This window comes from Artibeus jamaicensis, unplaced genomic scaffold (assembly GCF_021234435.1).
Source record: "Artibeus jamaicensis isolate MK-2021 breed Jamaican fruit bat unplaced genomic scaffold, CSHL_Jam_final contig_76, whole genome shotgun sequence".
Lineage (NCBI taxonomy): Eukaryota > Metazoa > Chordata > Mammalia > Chiroptera > Phyllostomidae > Artibeus > Artibeus jamaicensis.
In genome coordinates, this window is record NW_026521954.1 from 13047392 (window position 1) to 13063208 (window position 15817).

The 15817-nt window shown below is 50.1% G+C and overlaps 1 protein-coding gene across 2 annotated transcripts in view; it reads left to right on the forward strand.

Moving 5' to 3' along the window:
- The window catches only part of SEL1L3 (SEL1L family member 3), a 94542-nt gene that overhangs the window by 52441 nt on the left and 26284 nt on the right, over nucleotides 1-15817 (forward strand). For both annotated transcript variants that reach the window (XM_053672399.1, XM_037155510.2), the window contains 4 exons: nucleotides 210-389; nucleotides 6600-6719; nucleotides 8511-8651; nucleotides 12279-12341. In XM_053672399.1, coding sequence (XP_053528374.1) covers nucleotides 210-389; nucleotides 6600-6719; nucleotides 8511-8651; nucleotides 12279-12341 — 504 coding nt within the window. The remainder of the gene's footprint in view (nucleotides 1-209; nucleotides 390-6599; nucleotides 6720-8510; nucleotides 8652-12278; nucleotides 12342-15817) is intronic.

The following is a 15817-nucleotide window of genomic DNA, read 5'->3' on the forward strand; positions in this document are numbered from 1 at the left end:
AGCTGGGAATCTGTAAACCTTTAGGAAGCTGCTGTACCTTCTTTTCAAGTCATGTTATTTATTGATATATTTATTTTCAAGGCATGTTAACGTGTTTGGGAATGACTGGGATTGTTGTATATAGGGACGGGGCCAGATGACCGTTTAGCAGCTGGGTTTTATGACCCTCACCTCTAATCTTGTGAACACGGTCCATTTCTTCCTAACAGGGCATGTTGTATAGTTTGGTTGGAGGCCAGGGCAGTGAGAGGCTGTCTTCAATGAATCTTGGGTACAAACACTTCCAGGGCGTTGATAACTACCCCCTGGACTGGGAGCTGTCCTACGCCTACTACAGCAACATTGCCACAAAGACGCCCCTCGACCAGCACACGCTGCAAGGAGATCAGGTAGGAAAGCCAGGCGGGAGGAAGGGGTCATGGCCCTGTTTAGTACCAGGACTTCCTGAATTTTGTCACGAAGTGTCTACACCTGTGGCCGTCCACATCCGCTGGCCTCCAGAGGATGAGTATCACTGAATGGAGAGAGACACTTTCTTACACTCCCCAGTTCGTATTTCCTGTCTGTGCTCCATCTACACAGGAGAAACTTTTCTTGAAGGGGAGGACTCGTATACAAAGGACAGATTATGATTTTGCAGGAGAATGTGTACCAGAAATGTAGGCATCTTGTCTTTATTTCATGACTGTGTGACATCGTGAGTCTAGAGATGTTAGGGGAAATTGAGTCAAATGGGCGGAACATTAAACAGAGTTCCTATCAATATGTAATGATGAAGCAGGGCCAATGATATGAGGAAGCAAACTGTCGGAGCTGTGTTCCCACTGCTGGACACCTGGAGAAGCATCTGTCCCCATCACGTGAGCCTTGCTGGTCCAGTGCGCCCGGGTGATCGACAGCATGTGATGTTTGCACTAACTCCAGTCCCTAACTTTGCAGGCCCCTAAATCTTTTTGACTCTTGGCCAAAGGTATCGATGGCTTACATCCACTCACAAGACATAATGTGTTACATTAGACCACCAATGGTTTATTTCCATAGTTGTGTGAATGACAGTGAATGAAATGGTGCAAGCAAAGGAGGCAGTGTAAGAACAAAAGGGAAGCTGCCTGCTCATGATGGAGATTTGTATCCAGGGAGTAGACCATGATGTGGTTAGTCTCTTGGAATGTGTTTTATATATCTTCTTCCTCCAGAAAGGATTTAAGATGTTTTGATGGTCTTAGCACTTGAGGTGGGCGAGTTGAGAGGAAGTGCAAGTAGTTTATGCCAGGAGGCAGCAATTTCTTTTTTCTGTAAAGGGCCAGATAGTAAATACAGGCTTTTCTGATGAGAGAGACTGTACTTGACTCTGCCAGAGACAGTGTGTGAATGAAATGTAAACTGCTTTGCCAGATTTGGCCTTGACCTAGGCCATGAACTGTTGATTTTCCCTGCTTGTGCTCAGAGAGCCTAGGAAGGGGTAGGCCTGGCTAGGTCAGGGTCGTGGAATCTTAGGCCGAGCAGCTAGTTGGGGGCCAGGCCTCTCACTGCCCCCTAGTGTGGCCCCCAGATTGAAGCCGCTTGCTCTGATGACTGGGAATGGGTGGTTTCTGGAAAAGAAATCTGCAGTGACCGCTACGTGGCCATGACATAAATGACTCAAAGACGCATGCTGTCGGTGAACATTAAACAGGACTCAAGCTATAAAACACCGAAGGCTGTAGGTATGGACATTCTAATTCCTTTACAAAGTGGTCTCTTTTGAATAAACATACACAATTTTCTCATCACCATATATAGTCCCTCTATGTATATAAGCTATGTGCAAAATTTGACCTCCATTCGACAGGAATTGATTTAATTGATAAAGATTTTTTTAAATTATTCTGAAAAACATTCATGCAAAATCAAGCCACCAGATAATATTGCCACTGCTTTACTAAGCCTGGATGTGTTAATGATGTCCTATATGTATATATTATACTTTTAAGAATTCTAATTTAGCATAAATTAGCGACAGGAAATGGTATGTTGCTAACAAGCTCCTTTTCTTTTGAAGATTTGACACATGAAACGTTATGATTATGAAAGAAAATGTTTAATTGGTCAGAACCGGCAAAGTTGAATAGCAAAGATCCATCTTGCAGCTGAAAAGTCGTATGATTAAGAATGCCAGATACAAATTACACAGTTAGAAGAGTGGTATCATAGCTCATTTTCTTAAGAATGTGTAATTAATGGCTTCTTGAGACTCTAAGCAGGTGTCATACGTTGACGTAAATGTCCTTTTGCTGAGAAATCTATTAATTCACCAGCAGCACGCAACAGACGAGGAGACAGCGGAGGCCAGACCGCTAATTAGCGAACCGAGATCTGTCAGGCGTTCTTTTCTTGATTCTTGTTTCATTTTCTCTTTAATGTAATGTGTACATGGCATCACTTCATCTTCTTTATTAGCAATCTGACTTCGTATCACTTCTTTATGATTTCGTGGGACTCTGCCTCAGGTTAAAGAGAAAGAAGATGCTCTCAGGTTGTGTTTGTTTTTGTGGCTTAATCACAAAGGAGCTCCTCTCCTCTCCACTTTTCAGAACTTGCTTTTCCTGCAGGATTTGGGCCTCAGCCTCCTCTCCACACCTGCTAGAGGGCAGGGGTCTCATCTCCTCTGCACCCCTAGTTTCAACTGTCCTCCAGGTCTGATAACACTCAGCCCTTCCTTTCCAGCTGAGCTATTGCCACAGCTCACATCAGCACTCAGAGCGTGATGCAGAGGAAACCCAGCATTTCCTGCTCCTGTTCCCCACAAGCACCTTAACTGATGGCACCATTTTCCACGCTGGCCACTAGGCTGGCATCTTAGACACCCCCATTATCCTAATCAATGGCATCCCCAACAGCTTCCCATGACACTCAGTCCCTTCCATCTCCATCCCTGCCGCCGCAGCCTGCATTTGTCCTTCGTCGTCTCTCCCCCAGCTGCCACGGCAGTCTCCTGTTGGGGGCTGAATTGTGTTCACCACCCCCCACCCCCGCGATTTACATGTTGAAGCCGTTACCCCTAGTATCTGAGGATGTGGCTGTATTTGGAAATAAGGCCTTTAAAAAGGTAATTAAGTTATAAATGGAGTCGGTATGACTGGTATCCTTACACGAAAAGGAGATTGGGGCGCAGACACGACAGACTGAAGGAGGAACGTGTGAGGACACACGAGAAGGCAGCAGCCGCCTGCGTGGGAAGGAGAGAGGCCTCAGAAGAAAGTAAACTTGCCAACACCTTGATCTTGGACTTAAGCCTCCAGAACTGTGAGGAAATAAATGTCTGTGGTTTAAACCACCCAGTCTGGGACAGCCCTAACAAGCAAGTATACCTCCTAACTGGTCTTTCTGTCACCGGGCTTGTCCCTTCCCATTTTCTTCTCCCAGAGGCCACAGTGAGCCGTTGACGGGAGATTCTCAACCCGCCTACGCATCAGAATTACCTGGTGGCTTAGAGAACACGTCTGCCCCAGAAGTGAGGGTGGGGCTCAGGCGTATAATCTTCCCTTGTGCGTATTCGTGCAGGTGTCTGTTTTAAAAGCCCCTCAGAGGATCACAATGTGCAGCCGGTGCTGAGAAGGCCTGACCCAGCAGCACTCAGTCCAGCCCGTCACTGGGCAGGGGAGGTGCCCCTTGACCTGGTCTCTCTCTGTGTCCGCAACCTTGGCTCTCAGCCATCACATTCCTGGCATGCCCACCCTGGAGAAACCAAGCCTCTGGCCACACCTCCCAGCCCCGCTGGCTGTCCTCTGCCTGGTGTTCATTCTTCATGCCCACCCGCCGTTCCCTGCCTGCTGACCCCTGCTCCTACTTGAACTCAAGGCTCACACTTCACCTCCTCCTCCTGATCTCCCCTTTGCCGTGAGGCCAGGCACCTCCCTGCCATTGGTCTTATGATGGGTATTGGGTACAGGGTCAAAGGTACGGCTTCTTCACTAGACTGTGAGCTCCGAGATAGGCATCTTGTGTATTCACATGAGTGACCCCTTTGCCCAGCACTGTGCTTGGCATAAAGTTGGTGCTCAGTGTTTACAGACGGGATGATGGACAGGCTGGAAGTGCAGCGCATCCAGTCCAGTGATGGACATAAAGGGATTGCAATTTCTTGTCGACTCTGGTGCTTTGTGATGCGACCAGTGTCCATTGTTGATGGCCAGTACCCAGAGCATTGGCTGCAAACTCTGCCTCTGTTGCACTAATACTTCCTTAGTAAGCGGCACCCCCTGTTGGGGAATCTTGGGTACTTGCTTTCCTGTCTTTCTGTGTTACTGCCGATATTTCCCCATTCTTACTTTAAAATCCCTTGTTAAACTTCAACAAAGAACACACACCTGCCCCCACTGGGAGCCAACCATCATAGCTGATTCTAATACACACACACACACACACACAAACCCCTCTCCTGGCTCCCTAGGCACCTAATAGCGGTTCCCGCGCCCCGGAGGAAGTTAGTGGGGGTAGGCAGGTGGTCTAAGCAGCAGCTCCGAACAGGCCCTGCTCCCGGGTTCCCAGGCTGGCGCCGGTCTACATCACAGCTCCAGGGAATGCAGAGGCCCTGGAAGAGGGGGCGCTGCCGAGGGCTGTGCTCCCCAGCTGTAAAGTTGGAGGGTCTTTCCTTCCTGCCCTGTCTCCCATCCTCTTTGTCTGTCTGTCTCTCCTTCTCTTTCTCTCTCTCCCCACCTTCTATTTCCCTCCCTCTCTCTTCCTCTTTGTTTTTTCTTCCCCCTTTCCCCTCTCCCTTCTCTATCCCTGCCTCACATTCTTCTCTTTCTCCCTCTCTCCCTTCTCTTTCTCTCTCCCTTCGAAACAGTTAAAGAGAAGAAGGAAAACAACTCAAAATCCAAAGTCTCCAGTTAAACAAAAAAACTTGTCACGGAGAATTCTAGTTTGGGAGCATCTCAGGTTTCAGCCCATTGCAGGCTCACCACTGGCGACCGCGTCCCGTGGAGCTGGAGCTGGAGCCGGAGCACCACTTGTTGGCCGTGCACTTGGCAAAGAGTTGACAAGTGGCTTGTGCCCAGGCAGGATTCCAGGGGCTTCTCCCTAAAGGACATTGTCGGGGAGCTGCCCAGAGCCCTGTCTTTGGGCTCAAGCCGACTTGGCTTCCAGGGCCGGCTCTACATCGTGACCTTGTTTGAGTTCATGGTTTCGCCTCCTGCGCCTCAGGCTTTTTTCTTGGTGTATAAATTGAGGACAGTGGTATTTGGGTTGCAGCCCTGTTGTGAGGACTAAGTGGGGGGAAACACTTGTTAAACACCCAGCACATAGTTGGTTTCAATAAAAGGTCATGGGCATCATTATCATTATTCTTTTTTTTTTTTTTAGAGATAGGGCAAAGAAGGGAGAAAGAGCAGAAGAGAAACATCAATGTATGGTTGCCTCTTGTGCACCCGCTCCTGGAGACCTGGCCTGCAACCCGGGCATGTGCCCTTGACTAGGAATTGAAGTTTGCAAGCCAGTGCTCAATCCACTGAGCCACGCCAGCCAGGGCGGGCATTATTATTCTCATTGTTGCTCTTGGGTTGGAGGTTTCCCATTAGACACCCAGCAGGAATTAATACCCTCTGGGTTCTGAGTCCTCACAATGTCCCCAAGTCTCAGTGCCCTTGTGGCCCTGAGAGGGACCTCCGGCTCCACATGTCCACAGTGGACAAGGCGGCTGGAAGACCTCCTCAGGAATGGGGTTGTGCACTAGAGTTTGTGAACCTGAGTGCTTTCCTTAACTAACAGCAGAGAGGTCCGCAGGGAAATCAGCTCCTCGTTCTCCGAGGCTTCTTTCCCGAACTCTCCCCAAGCCAATTTTCCCACCATCTGCTTGCAGCTGCGCTGGCACAGGAAGCCCTTCCCGGGACCCCTTGTGGCCCTTTTAGGTGGGATTCACTGTGCATGAGGGGGACTGTGAGACAACAGGACTGCTTTTTTGATAAGCAGCCAAAATTTATACTTCAAAATGAGTCTTATTTCCTTCAGAGGAGTCGGAGACCCGGGAGGCTGTTCACGAATTTGCATATTTTGTGAACTTTCCCTTTGGGTTCGTCTACAGCTCCTCTGAGCACGTTCTCGATCGTGTCCTCAGAGTTAACAGGCCCTCTTCTTTGCGAGGGGGGTTTAATTTTTGGAAATGGCCAAAAGGCATCTGAAGCAGAGCCTGCTGAATCAAAAGGGTTAGTCATGCAGGATAATAACACTTTGGGATAAAAAATAAGGTTATACTTAGAAAATATTGATTTACCTTTTCTGATGCTATGTATAGTCTGGCTTGGAAATCAGAGGCACAGAAGCTGACTTCTGAACAAGCTTAAACAGTAGAAGTAGAAGTGGAATAAATGTTGCCCTCCCAAGGCATATGCTTTCATAGGAACAAAGATACTCATGTAGATACATTGGATGTGATGCATTGGCTTAAAAATTTTTTTTGATCTGATGGTACAGTGGACACCCTTCGTATTTCAGTTATTCATATAGTTTTCCCCTGAGCAATTTCTGACTTAAGAACAATGTCTTATCTTTTGCATGCCCATATCATTTAGATGCTTTCTATCTCCCTTCTTCTCTCCCTCCTTTCCTTGCTTCCTTTCTAGGCCTATGTTGAAACCATTAGACTAAAAGATGATGAGGTACTCAAGGTACAAACCAAAGAAGATGGAGATGTCTTTATGTGGCTGAAGCATGAAGCTGCCCGAGGCAACGCGGCAGCGCAGGTAAAGACGGGGCCCACCGTCTTGGAAACCCTGTCGTGGTAGGACAGGTTATGCCGTGCCAGCGACCTCCCCCAGGCCGCAGTGGCTAAAATTGGTGCTGGTTCATTTCTTGCTCCCGTGACCTGTCCGGTGGGGGGTTGGCATGGGCTGTGCTGCCGTCGTCACCTAGGAGCCCAAGCTAACGGAGCCTTCATCAAAACACATGTTTCTAAAACCGATACAGCAGGCTGAGGGCTGTGGGACCTCCCACGCTGGCTTCTAACGCTTCTGCTCAGAAAGAGCACAGGTCACCCCTCACGTTTCATTGGCCAGAACAAGTCCTTGGTCACTGTTGACTTCGGATGGCCTGCAGTGTAGTCCTGCCCTGACCCCAGAAGGACAAAGAGCCACAGTACTTACGGCCAGTCCAGAAGGCTGCCAGTGGACATTAGTGCACAAGATAGAAAGAGAAAGAAGCGTCTGGGGTGCAGGAGAGAGCAGATGGGCATCAAGAAGGCCATGTTCTGGCTGAAATAATAGAAATCCATGTGCCGAAAAGATCGACCCTGTCTCTCAACCATGTCTTTTGGGGGGACTTTAAAAGGGTACTAGAAAGGGCAGGAGACTGGAGAACATGCTCTGTCTGCCCTTTGGCCTTGATTTCACAGTGAAGAAGAGCCCCTGGTGGGAGTTGGGTAAGGCTGATTGCGCCGGGGCGGGCAGGGGGGCGGGGGTCCTCCTTCCCAAAGGATCTAGCTTTGCCTTCATGCTGTTGGTGAGCACAGTGTCGTGAAGGGCCCCTGGGGCTGCTAGGCAGGCAGAAAAACCAGAAATGGAAAGAGAAAGAAAACAGAAGAATAAACACATCGACAAGCACTCATTTCAGACCCTCTAGTAACAGGTCTCCTGCCCTCTGTGGAGGTCTCCCTAGCAACTCAGGGGATACTTTGCTGGAGGTGCAAGCACTCGCTGGAGTTGGAGGGAGGAGGGAAGGAAGAGAAGGAGATGAGAGAAGAGACAGGAAGGAGACGTTCAGGGGCCTGCATGGGGCCAGGATGTTAACGGATGTTCCCTCTGGCTCCGTTCTTGGGCATCTGTCCTTAGCCTGTATGCTTTCTAGTGCAGGAAGGAATTCCAGTGTGTGGTTCTGGAAAGGCCACTGCCAGGGCTCCGTCCTGGGTGCTCCAGAGCCTGCATGAACTTCCCTAGTCACGGGCACTTCTTCCTTCCTTCCTTCATTCAGCAGATCTTTGTTGAGTGGTTTCTGTGAGCTCTGCTGGGTGGAGGCCGAGGGGACAAGGGCAGGCCAATCACTTCCTGAGGTTTCTACCCCCAGAGGGCTCCCAGCCTCAAGTGTAACTATGGAGACGGCTGTGTGGACAGATGCTGGGTCAGGAGGAGATAAATGCCGTAGAAAGATGCCCTAACGGCTATGGATGTGCACAGACCTCTCCGCAGTTCACTGGGCCACAAGGCCGGGCAGCACCTCTCAGAGAAGAGAGGAGAGGAGACAGCTGTGGCTGTCTTCATCCAGCTTTGGCCCTGGGTGCAGTTGATGCATTCACACACATGGACACATACCTACAAGCACGCACGCACACACCGATGCACCATTTCCAGCTTGCGTTAAGGACTTGTATTTACACAGGTCCACCTTCAGGGCTCTGGCTCCGGTTGGAAGATTACATGTATCTGCCTCATTCTTGGTTCTCAATATGTAACCATTCTAAGCCAGGTTTGTCCTCCCACCTTTCAAAACTTTATGTTAAGCATTGCACAGGAAAGTCACTATTCTGAACTGTTGTCTTGAAGCAACGACTGGCCCAGATGTTGTTCTGGGGGCAGCAAGGCGTGGCCAAGAATCCCGAAGCGGCCATCGAGTGGTACGCCAAGGGGGCCCTGGAGACCGAGGACCCTGCGCTGATATACGACTATGCCATTGTGCTGTTCAAGGTAAGAACCACTCACCGGTGCTGAGGCTGTGCAGTTCTCATGCAACTTCTGAGCAGTTTCCTGGAGGCGTGTGGTCACAGAGGGAGCCTGGGACTGAAGAACCTCAGTGTACCCTGCCGTCACTCTTAATGAAGAGGGATATTTGCTGAACAGGCAGAGTAGGAGGAGGTCCCCTGGTCTCGTTTTTGATCATGAGTCTTATGTTAGGCACCTGGATGCTCTTTGCTTTTGCGAGCGCTGTGGCATTCTGCAGGAGACACCGGAGTCCATGGACTGGTGCATGGCCGCCAGCCCCCAGAGGTGCTGCGGTGTTGCCACCAGCTGCAGTTGCCACCAGGCGGTGTTGGCATTCAGTCACAGCTTAAAGTGCCTGTTTGGGCTCAATCCCAACCATCTCTGTTGGTCAAACAAAGACCTTGGTTTTAAGCCAACAGAAGAATAGGGGGACAGGTGGGAAGAGCATTAGCCCAGGACACAGGATGGAGTTCAAGCCCTGCTTCTGCTGTGTCCTTGGAGTTGTGTGATCCCACGGGACAACAGTGATGACCACACATTGAATGAAATGACATAATGATTGGGCTTTGAAAACTATAAAACACTGCGTTTTATACAAAATAATGGTTGTTCACCGTGATCGCCCGAGTGTTTATTACCTGATTTACATGTGTGAACCATTTAATCCTCACAACAACCTGGCAAGGTGGGCACAGCTGGTATTATGACTGTGGTTTATGTACGAGGCAACGGGGCACAGAAAGGTTTTGTAACTTGCCCAAGGTTGCACAGCTAGTGCTTTGCAAACCCGAAACTTAGATCCAGGCAGGCTGGCTTCAGAGTCTGTGCTTCTCACTCCCAAACACAAGATATCAACTCACCAATCCTGGAAAAGGGAAAAGCTGCTGGCGCTGGCATGGAAACCCCTAGACCCGTGTTCGTACCCAAAGAGAGCAGCTGCCCCCACGTGGCAAGTGTCTTCAAACAAAAGCACAGGTTCCTGTGGCCAGGCCCAGCTCCAGAACCACAGCTGTGGCCCTCACTGATTAACAGCCATGACTTTTGCTACGTTTCTAACCTTCCAAAGCTTTAAAACCTATTGGTGGTTATGGTTTCCAAATTTATGGCCTGGGCTTTCTCTTTCCAGTTGTCAAATCAACATAGAAATGGTTTGACTCTTAGCCATATGCCAATGCATTCATGTATTTGTTTGATAAACACCCATTCGGTCTGAAGAAATGCCAGACCCTGTGCTAGATGGCGGGACATGTGGGCACATGAGTCATGTTCCCACCTCTGGGGGCTTGTGCACTGATGGGGAAGACGGGACAGAGACTGGCACCTGTCCCCGGAGCCAGGGCTGGCTGCCCCCCAAAGCGTGTGATTCAGACACTACCTCTGCCCACCAGGAACTCGCGGTCCAGAGGGAGAGGCAGATACACACATCAGATGCTCTGCGGAGGACGTACTGTTTCCTCAGGGTCTGATTTCCTCAACCCAAAAGCTTTTTTGATTTTCCTGCCTTTTAGCTAAGGTGTTCCTAAGTGGGATGAGGGAAGCCCTTGATCAGCCTTCAAGGGAAGATCTGTACCCCTCTGGCCAGAAGGTCTCTCTGAGTGTATTCCATGTGAAAGAGCCCCACGCGGAAAACGGGCTTTCCAAATGTAGAGAACAGGAATGTGCATTGGCTTATTGTATTGTGAGGGCATTCGGCTTATTGTGCTCAAACACGGTGCCACAGTGGCAGCGGCGGTTTGTCCAGGACAGTCAAGTGCATCCCGCTTTGCATCAGCACGAGGATGGAGCGTTGACTTCACCGCACAGCTGTCCTCAATGAATGTGTTCAGTGAACATTAATTACTGAGCACGTGCCTTGTGGTACCAGGACCTTACATCTCTCTCACTGAACGACTTCCAGTACTGCTCAGACTTGAGTATAATGCGTAGTCTTTGTGCAAGACATCACCCCTCTTCTGATTCAATAGCAAATGCACTGGACAAGCCCTGCCTAGAAATCAGCATCTCTGAGTTCTCGTTGCAGATCTGACCCTGAGGTTTGGGATAAGTCAAGCTCGCTGAGCCTCAGTTTTATTTCTTCAAAATAAAGAAGTTGGAAAAGGATGAAGGCTACACTTTGGGTTGACCATTCAGTGGTCTCGGTGCTTTTTCAGAAATCAGAAAAGCTTGTCCCAGGGGCACCTCCAGTTATTCCAATGTCCTCATGTCCTCTCCTCTCTCCTCCCCCTCTCTAATTAAATGAAGTAATGATGCACCTCTGAAAAATATCTTCTACTTTGCTTCAGCTCATTGGTTTTATTAAATGGGTAAGTTAAAGTCTAACAGAAACTCGGTGTATGTAATTTAACCTTTAGCTGGATTTACAGTTTTATTTTGGGTCCTGAAAAATACAGAGACAAACATACTCTGCATGTTTTCTGCATCCTGCCAGGAGGTTATGAATCGTCACACTATTTCTGCATACAGCTGAAATGGACAGGGGAAAACATAGCGTGGGGATTATAAGCTTGGACTGTGGAGCCCACCAGCCTGGGTTCAAATCCCAACTTTGCTTCTCGCTGTGGAACTCTGGGCCATTTTCTCAGATGGGACTGAGGGCAGGGTTGTTGTGAGGATTAAAAATGACAGGCTAGTGCTTGACCCCCGTTAATTAATACAGGAATGTTCACTATTGCTGTCTCATTTACTATAAAGCCAAGTATTTACATAATTGGAGTTAAAAGCTGGATCCATTGCAAAGCCTGCTCACCTTAGAGTACACGTGACCCCATCGACCACCATGTCTGAGACCAGGACTCCGTGGGGCACTCGGTGGGGGGATGTGTGTTCATCACGGACTCTGGGTGAGTTTGGAGGAAGCAGCGATTCTCACCTGGCTCCCCCTGCCTGCCATCCTGATGGTCAGACCCATGTCCTGAGAGACCCAGGGGACCCCCTCCCTCCCCACGTGGTCCCACAGACAACCCGGCGTGGTCCCGCAGAACTTCTCTGTGGTAACAAGAACCCCAAGGCCATTTCTTTCTGTGGCACACAAAACACTTCTGCAAAAAAGAACCTGATGCTGCCGGAGGAACTTTGTCGGTTTTTGCCTGACACAGCCAATTCCAAGGGGTCCCAACTCCTTCAGAGGTGGCTCTCAACAGTGTTTCACCCTGGGGGCTTCAGTGAAGACCCAGGGAGGCCGCAGACAGCGCCTGACAACTCTGGCCTGTGGACGCAGATAAAGTACTGTGTCTGGCAGCAAATTAGATAATCCCCAGAGCAACCCATCCAAGGTGCCCAAACTCATTCAAGCCTGTTCTCAGCTTCTCCCAACAGCACCTGTGGGCTGATGCACAGGCGAGTCACTTAATGATGACTGGGGACTTGTGTACGGATGCTAAGCTGGGAGGCTGAGGTTCGTGGCCTTGGCTCCACAGATATAAACAAAACGATGATGACGATGACAATGTAGAGCACTGCTTATAGGGATTTTTAACATTTGGTTTATAATTAAGAAGCCTTGGGTTTTATTTCTAAGTTCTTTTGTGTCAAACTTGGGCCTATCTGTGTGGTATTTTTGAGTGCACACTGGGTTCGTTCTGTTTGTAATCATTGCTGTTTATCATTGTTTAGGGTCAAGGAGTGAAAAAGAACAGACGGCTTGCCTTGGAGCTGATGAAGAAAGCAGCATCCAAGGTAACACTTTCGCATATTGTCAGAGGAAAACATTTGCACCACATACACCCACTCCAGAGAGAACACGGCCAGCGTCTCCCTACAAAGCACCAAGGTAGACACGGAGAGGGGTGGGAGGGGTCACCAGAATGGCAACACTGGTCTTTTTTAGAGCTACACACGCACAGAAACCCGCCACAATGGGAACAGCAGAATTCAAAAGCTGTATTCACCTCCAGTCAATAGAATTCAGGCCAATTTTGTTTGAAGGCTAAAATTATAATCAAGGCTGCCCTGATAACAAGCCGCGGGGGCTCCTTGAAAGTAAATGGATATAAATGCCATTGAATTAGGAAAACCAAAAGCCTAATTCCCTGGAAGGTTAACCCTGCCACGTCCATGCCTGTGTGCTTCTCTGTGCTTGAATAATGGGGCTGTTTATCGGGTTTATTACTGGGTTTAAACATTGTTTTGCTTTTGTCACTATTTACTCTTCAGTGTAGTCATCAAGCAGCTAGTTTCAGCACAGCGCTAGAGAACAGAGGTTATAATGTCGCTTATGAGGAGGTACACATGCTCGCAGACATACGCAGACATGGTCCTGTGTCAGGCACATGCCCCATGCATGCATGTGCGCATGCGTGCACTCACATGCATGCATACAGATTTGCAAATAAATAAGTTTTGTAGGAACTATTGTAATGTTACACCTCAGCAGGCCCTGTATAGCCCTTCTGGCTCGTGAATGTGGCTCCGCCCCAAGGATGCCTTGGTTCCTGAAGGAACCTGGCTGGGCTTCCTCGTTCGCCTTCTTTAGGGAGCTCAGAGTGCATTTTTCTGGAGTAGTAGGAGTTGGAGCATGGAGTGAGCGAGCCAAGAGGCTTCCCTGTGTCTGGAGGGCATGTGACCCAGGAGAAGGCAACCCACTGAGGTGCCCACCAGCTCTCGACCCCAACACAGATTCTAGGCAGAGCCAGAAAAGCAGCTGAATTTTGGTCGTGGGAGGCGTTGGTTTCAGAGCACCCTAAAATGGGCCAGGGGTGGGATTTCCTGGCAGGTGTGAAATTTGCATCTCTTTAGCCATTCTGGTGGTGAATTGGTGTCTGATGTGCTGTGTGTTTGCATGTATTTTTAGCAGGGCTTAGATGAGTATTGAGGCAAATGCAGTTTTATGGCCTGGAGTAGTCACATCCTGGAAAGTGTAAATGGTTCTCAGTCATTCATGGAGGAGGGAGCTGTGAAGCCCCTACTCTTCGCCGGGCCCTGTGGAGAAGGTTGCACACAGTTTCATTTTTGGAATGAGCCGGAAATCACTTGGAGGCAGATCTGTCGATCAAGCAGTGAAGTCCAGAACAACGGATGAGAACTTAAGAAACAAAACAAGATTTCTTGCGGGTTCCTGAACTAGGTCCAAACGCAGCTCATCAAGGAGTTCTGCGGACAGCGTGGGTGACGACAGGTACATTGGAATGAGCCGTGGCCTCTGGACGTAAGCGCTGCGAAAGCCATTTGGATGTGTCCGCCCTGCACGTTTGTTCCAGAGCCGGCTCTGGTCTCTCTGTAGTATGGCCTGGTCTCTTACACCATTGAAACTTCCTCATTCTGCAAGACCTATCAGGAGTTGGCCTTGCACCTGGTGCTGTGTGACTGAAGCTCAAGAAAAACGCTTCTGTGACTGGATCCGTGACACAGACTCGGTCCCAAGTGTCCGCTGTCTTGGGGGCCTGCAAATCCGAACCCTCCTCTGGCTCCTCAGGGTGTTGGCTTTGGGTTCCAATTTGTTGAGCATTGGCATTCAAAGGGTGGCTTTCGTTCATTCGTCAAATACTTATGGAGTGCTTACTCTATGCCAAGCACTAATGTTGGTGCTTGGGGCACAAAACAAAGGCCCCTGCCCTCATGGAGCTCCTGTGTGAATGGGCTTTGCCAGTGTTGTTACCAGAGAGACTGCAAGATCTTGGTTCTTGTCTTCCTGAAGGAAAGATTTCAGTCGAGAGACAGCGCAGCACAGCAAGCAGGCATTTGGCCGCAGCAGAAGCACACACAGGGCTGTGAAACAGGGAGGGCTTGGGTAGAAGAAGCAACAGGAGAGCCCAGGCAGGGCTGCTCACCGGGAAGTCAGAGAAAAGGGGGCCTTGGAGATGGCTTCAGGGGGTTAGCCTGGGAGGAGCTGCCTGCTGCTGCCCATTGTCCCCTGGCTGCAAGTCTTGTGGGGACCCTTGGAGTTTAGGAGACACATGCCTGTGGGGGAAGAAGAGGAGGAAGGGAATGGTGTGGGGTTGCTCCCCAGAGGGAGAATGCACACTGGGTCCTTTGTCTTGGGGGTTTTCATCTCCCCCTTGCAGGTGGGAACCTTAGGGGAGGTCCCAGGGGTGGACCTCAGTAGAATATTAACCAGCTCTCCAGGTGTGTACTTTCAGGGTCATGGTCTCCATTGAATGGCTGCTGCCAGGACAGGGGGTTATTAGTCAGTGCAGCTGGTCCTGGGGTCTGAAATACAGCTGAGGCCTAGATGTTGTCTTTAGGAAGGAAAGGTCAGGGGTCTAAACCTCATGACCAGCGATATGCTGGGGAGGGGGAGGGAATGGTTACCCTGGGGGCGAGATCCAGTTTTATCCATTGTTAGGCACCCGGGCCTTCCCCGCTGGTGACCTTCTGTCCCTGGCCCATCATCCTTGCTCTGTGCATGTCTAACTGCCTCCCACAGTTTTTCCTCCTTGTCTCCCTGGAACCTGGACTCCAAAGACTAGGAGGTGAGGCCTTCAGGAGCTGTGCCAACTGGAAAGGCTGCAGGCTGGGGCCTTGGCATCTGTCGTTGAGGGACACACCATGGCCCCTTGTGAGAAGAGAGGTGGAAGAAACTGGGTTCCACACCTAGGCTCTGACTTACCAGCCCTCACATATGCGAGGGCACTGTGTGCCCCTCTAATCCTTTCTCGCTGCTTGTTCACAGTCCTGTGCTTCTGGCAGGGAGGGAGGAATGAGCGCTGTGTGCCCAGGTTGGCAGATGCACCCCTGCAGGGCACCTGTGTCTTCAACAAGCAGAGAGGAAGCTGCCGATGGAAGCAGGTGGGAGCCCCTGGGGACAGCAGAGGCTCCCACCTGAGAGCGTTCAGTGAAGGCAAGGAGGCTCGAGGCTAGAATCCCATGAACCAGCCCTGCAGGTTCAGACACGGTTCTGAACCTGCCCCCTTATCCCCCACCTTCCCCTTCTGCCTCAGCCCTGAACTGGGACGCCAGGCAGTCCCAAATCACCTGTACTTTGCAGGTAGGATGTTGCAGCTGCTTCCTTCAGAGGATTTGCTGGTGTTTGGGACAGAGTCATCAACAGATGGGCTGAGAGGTCACCTCGAAACTGTGCCTGTGGCCACCAGGGCAGGTTTCAGGCTGCCTGTCGCAGCTGAGCGCTCATGGATGTCAGGGCACTGTTGATGCTGCAGGACCATCGGAGGCTTTCTGTAGACAAGGGCATCATGTCAGAGCCTAGAGGGGCTGAG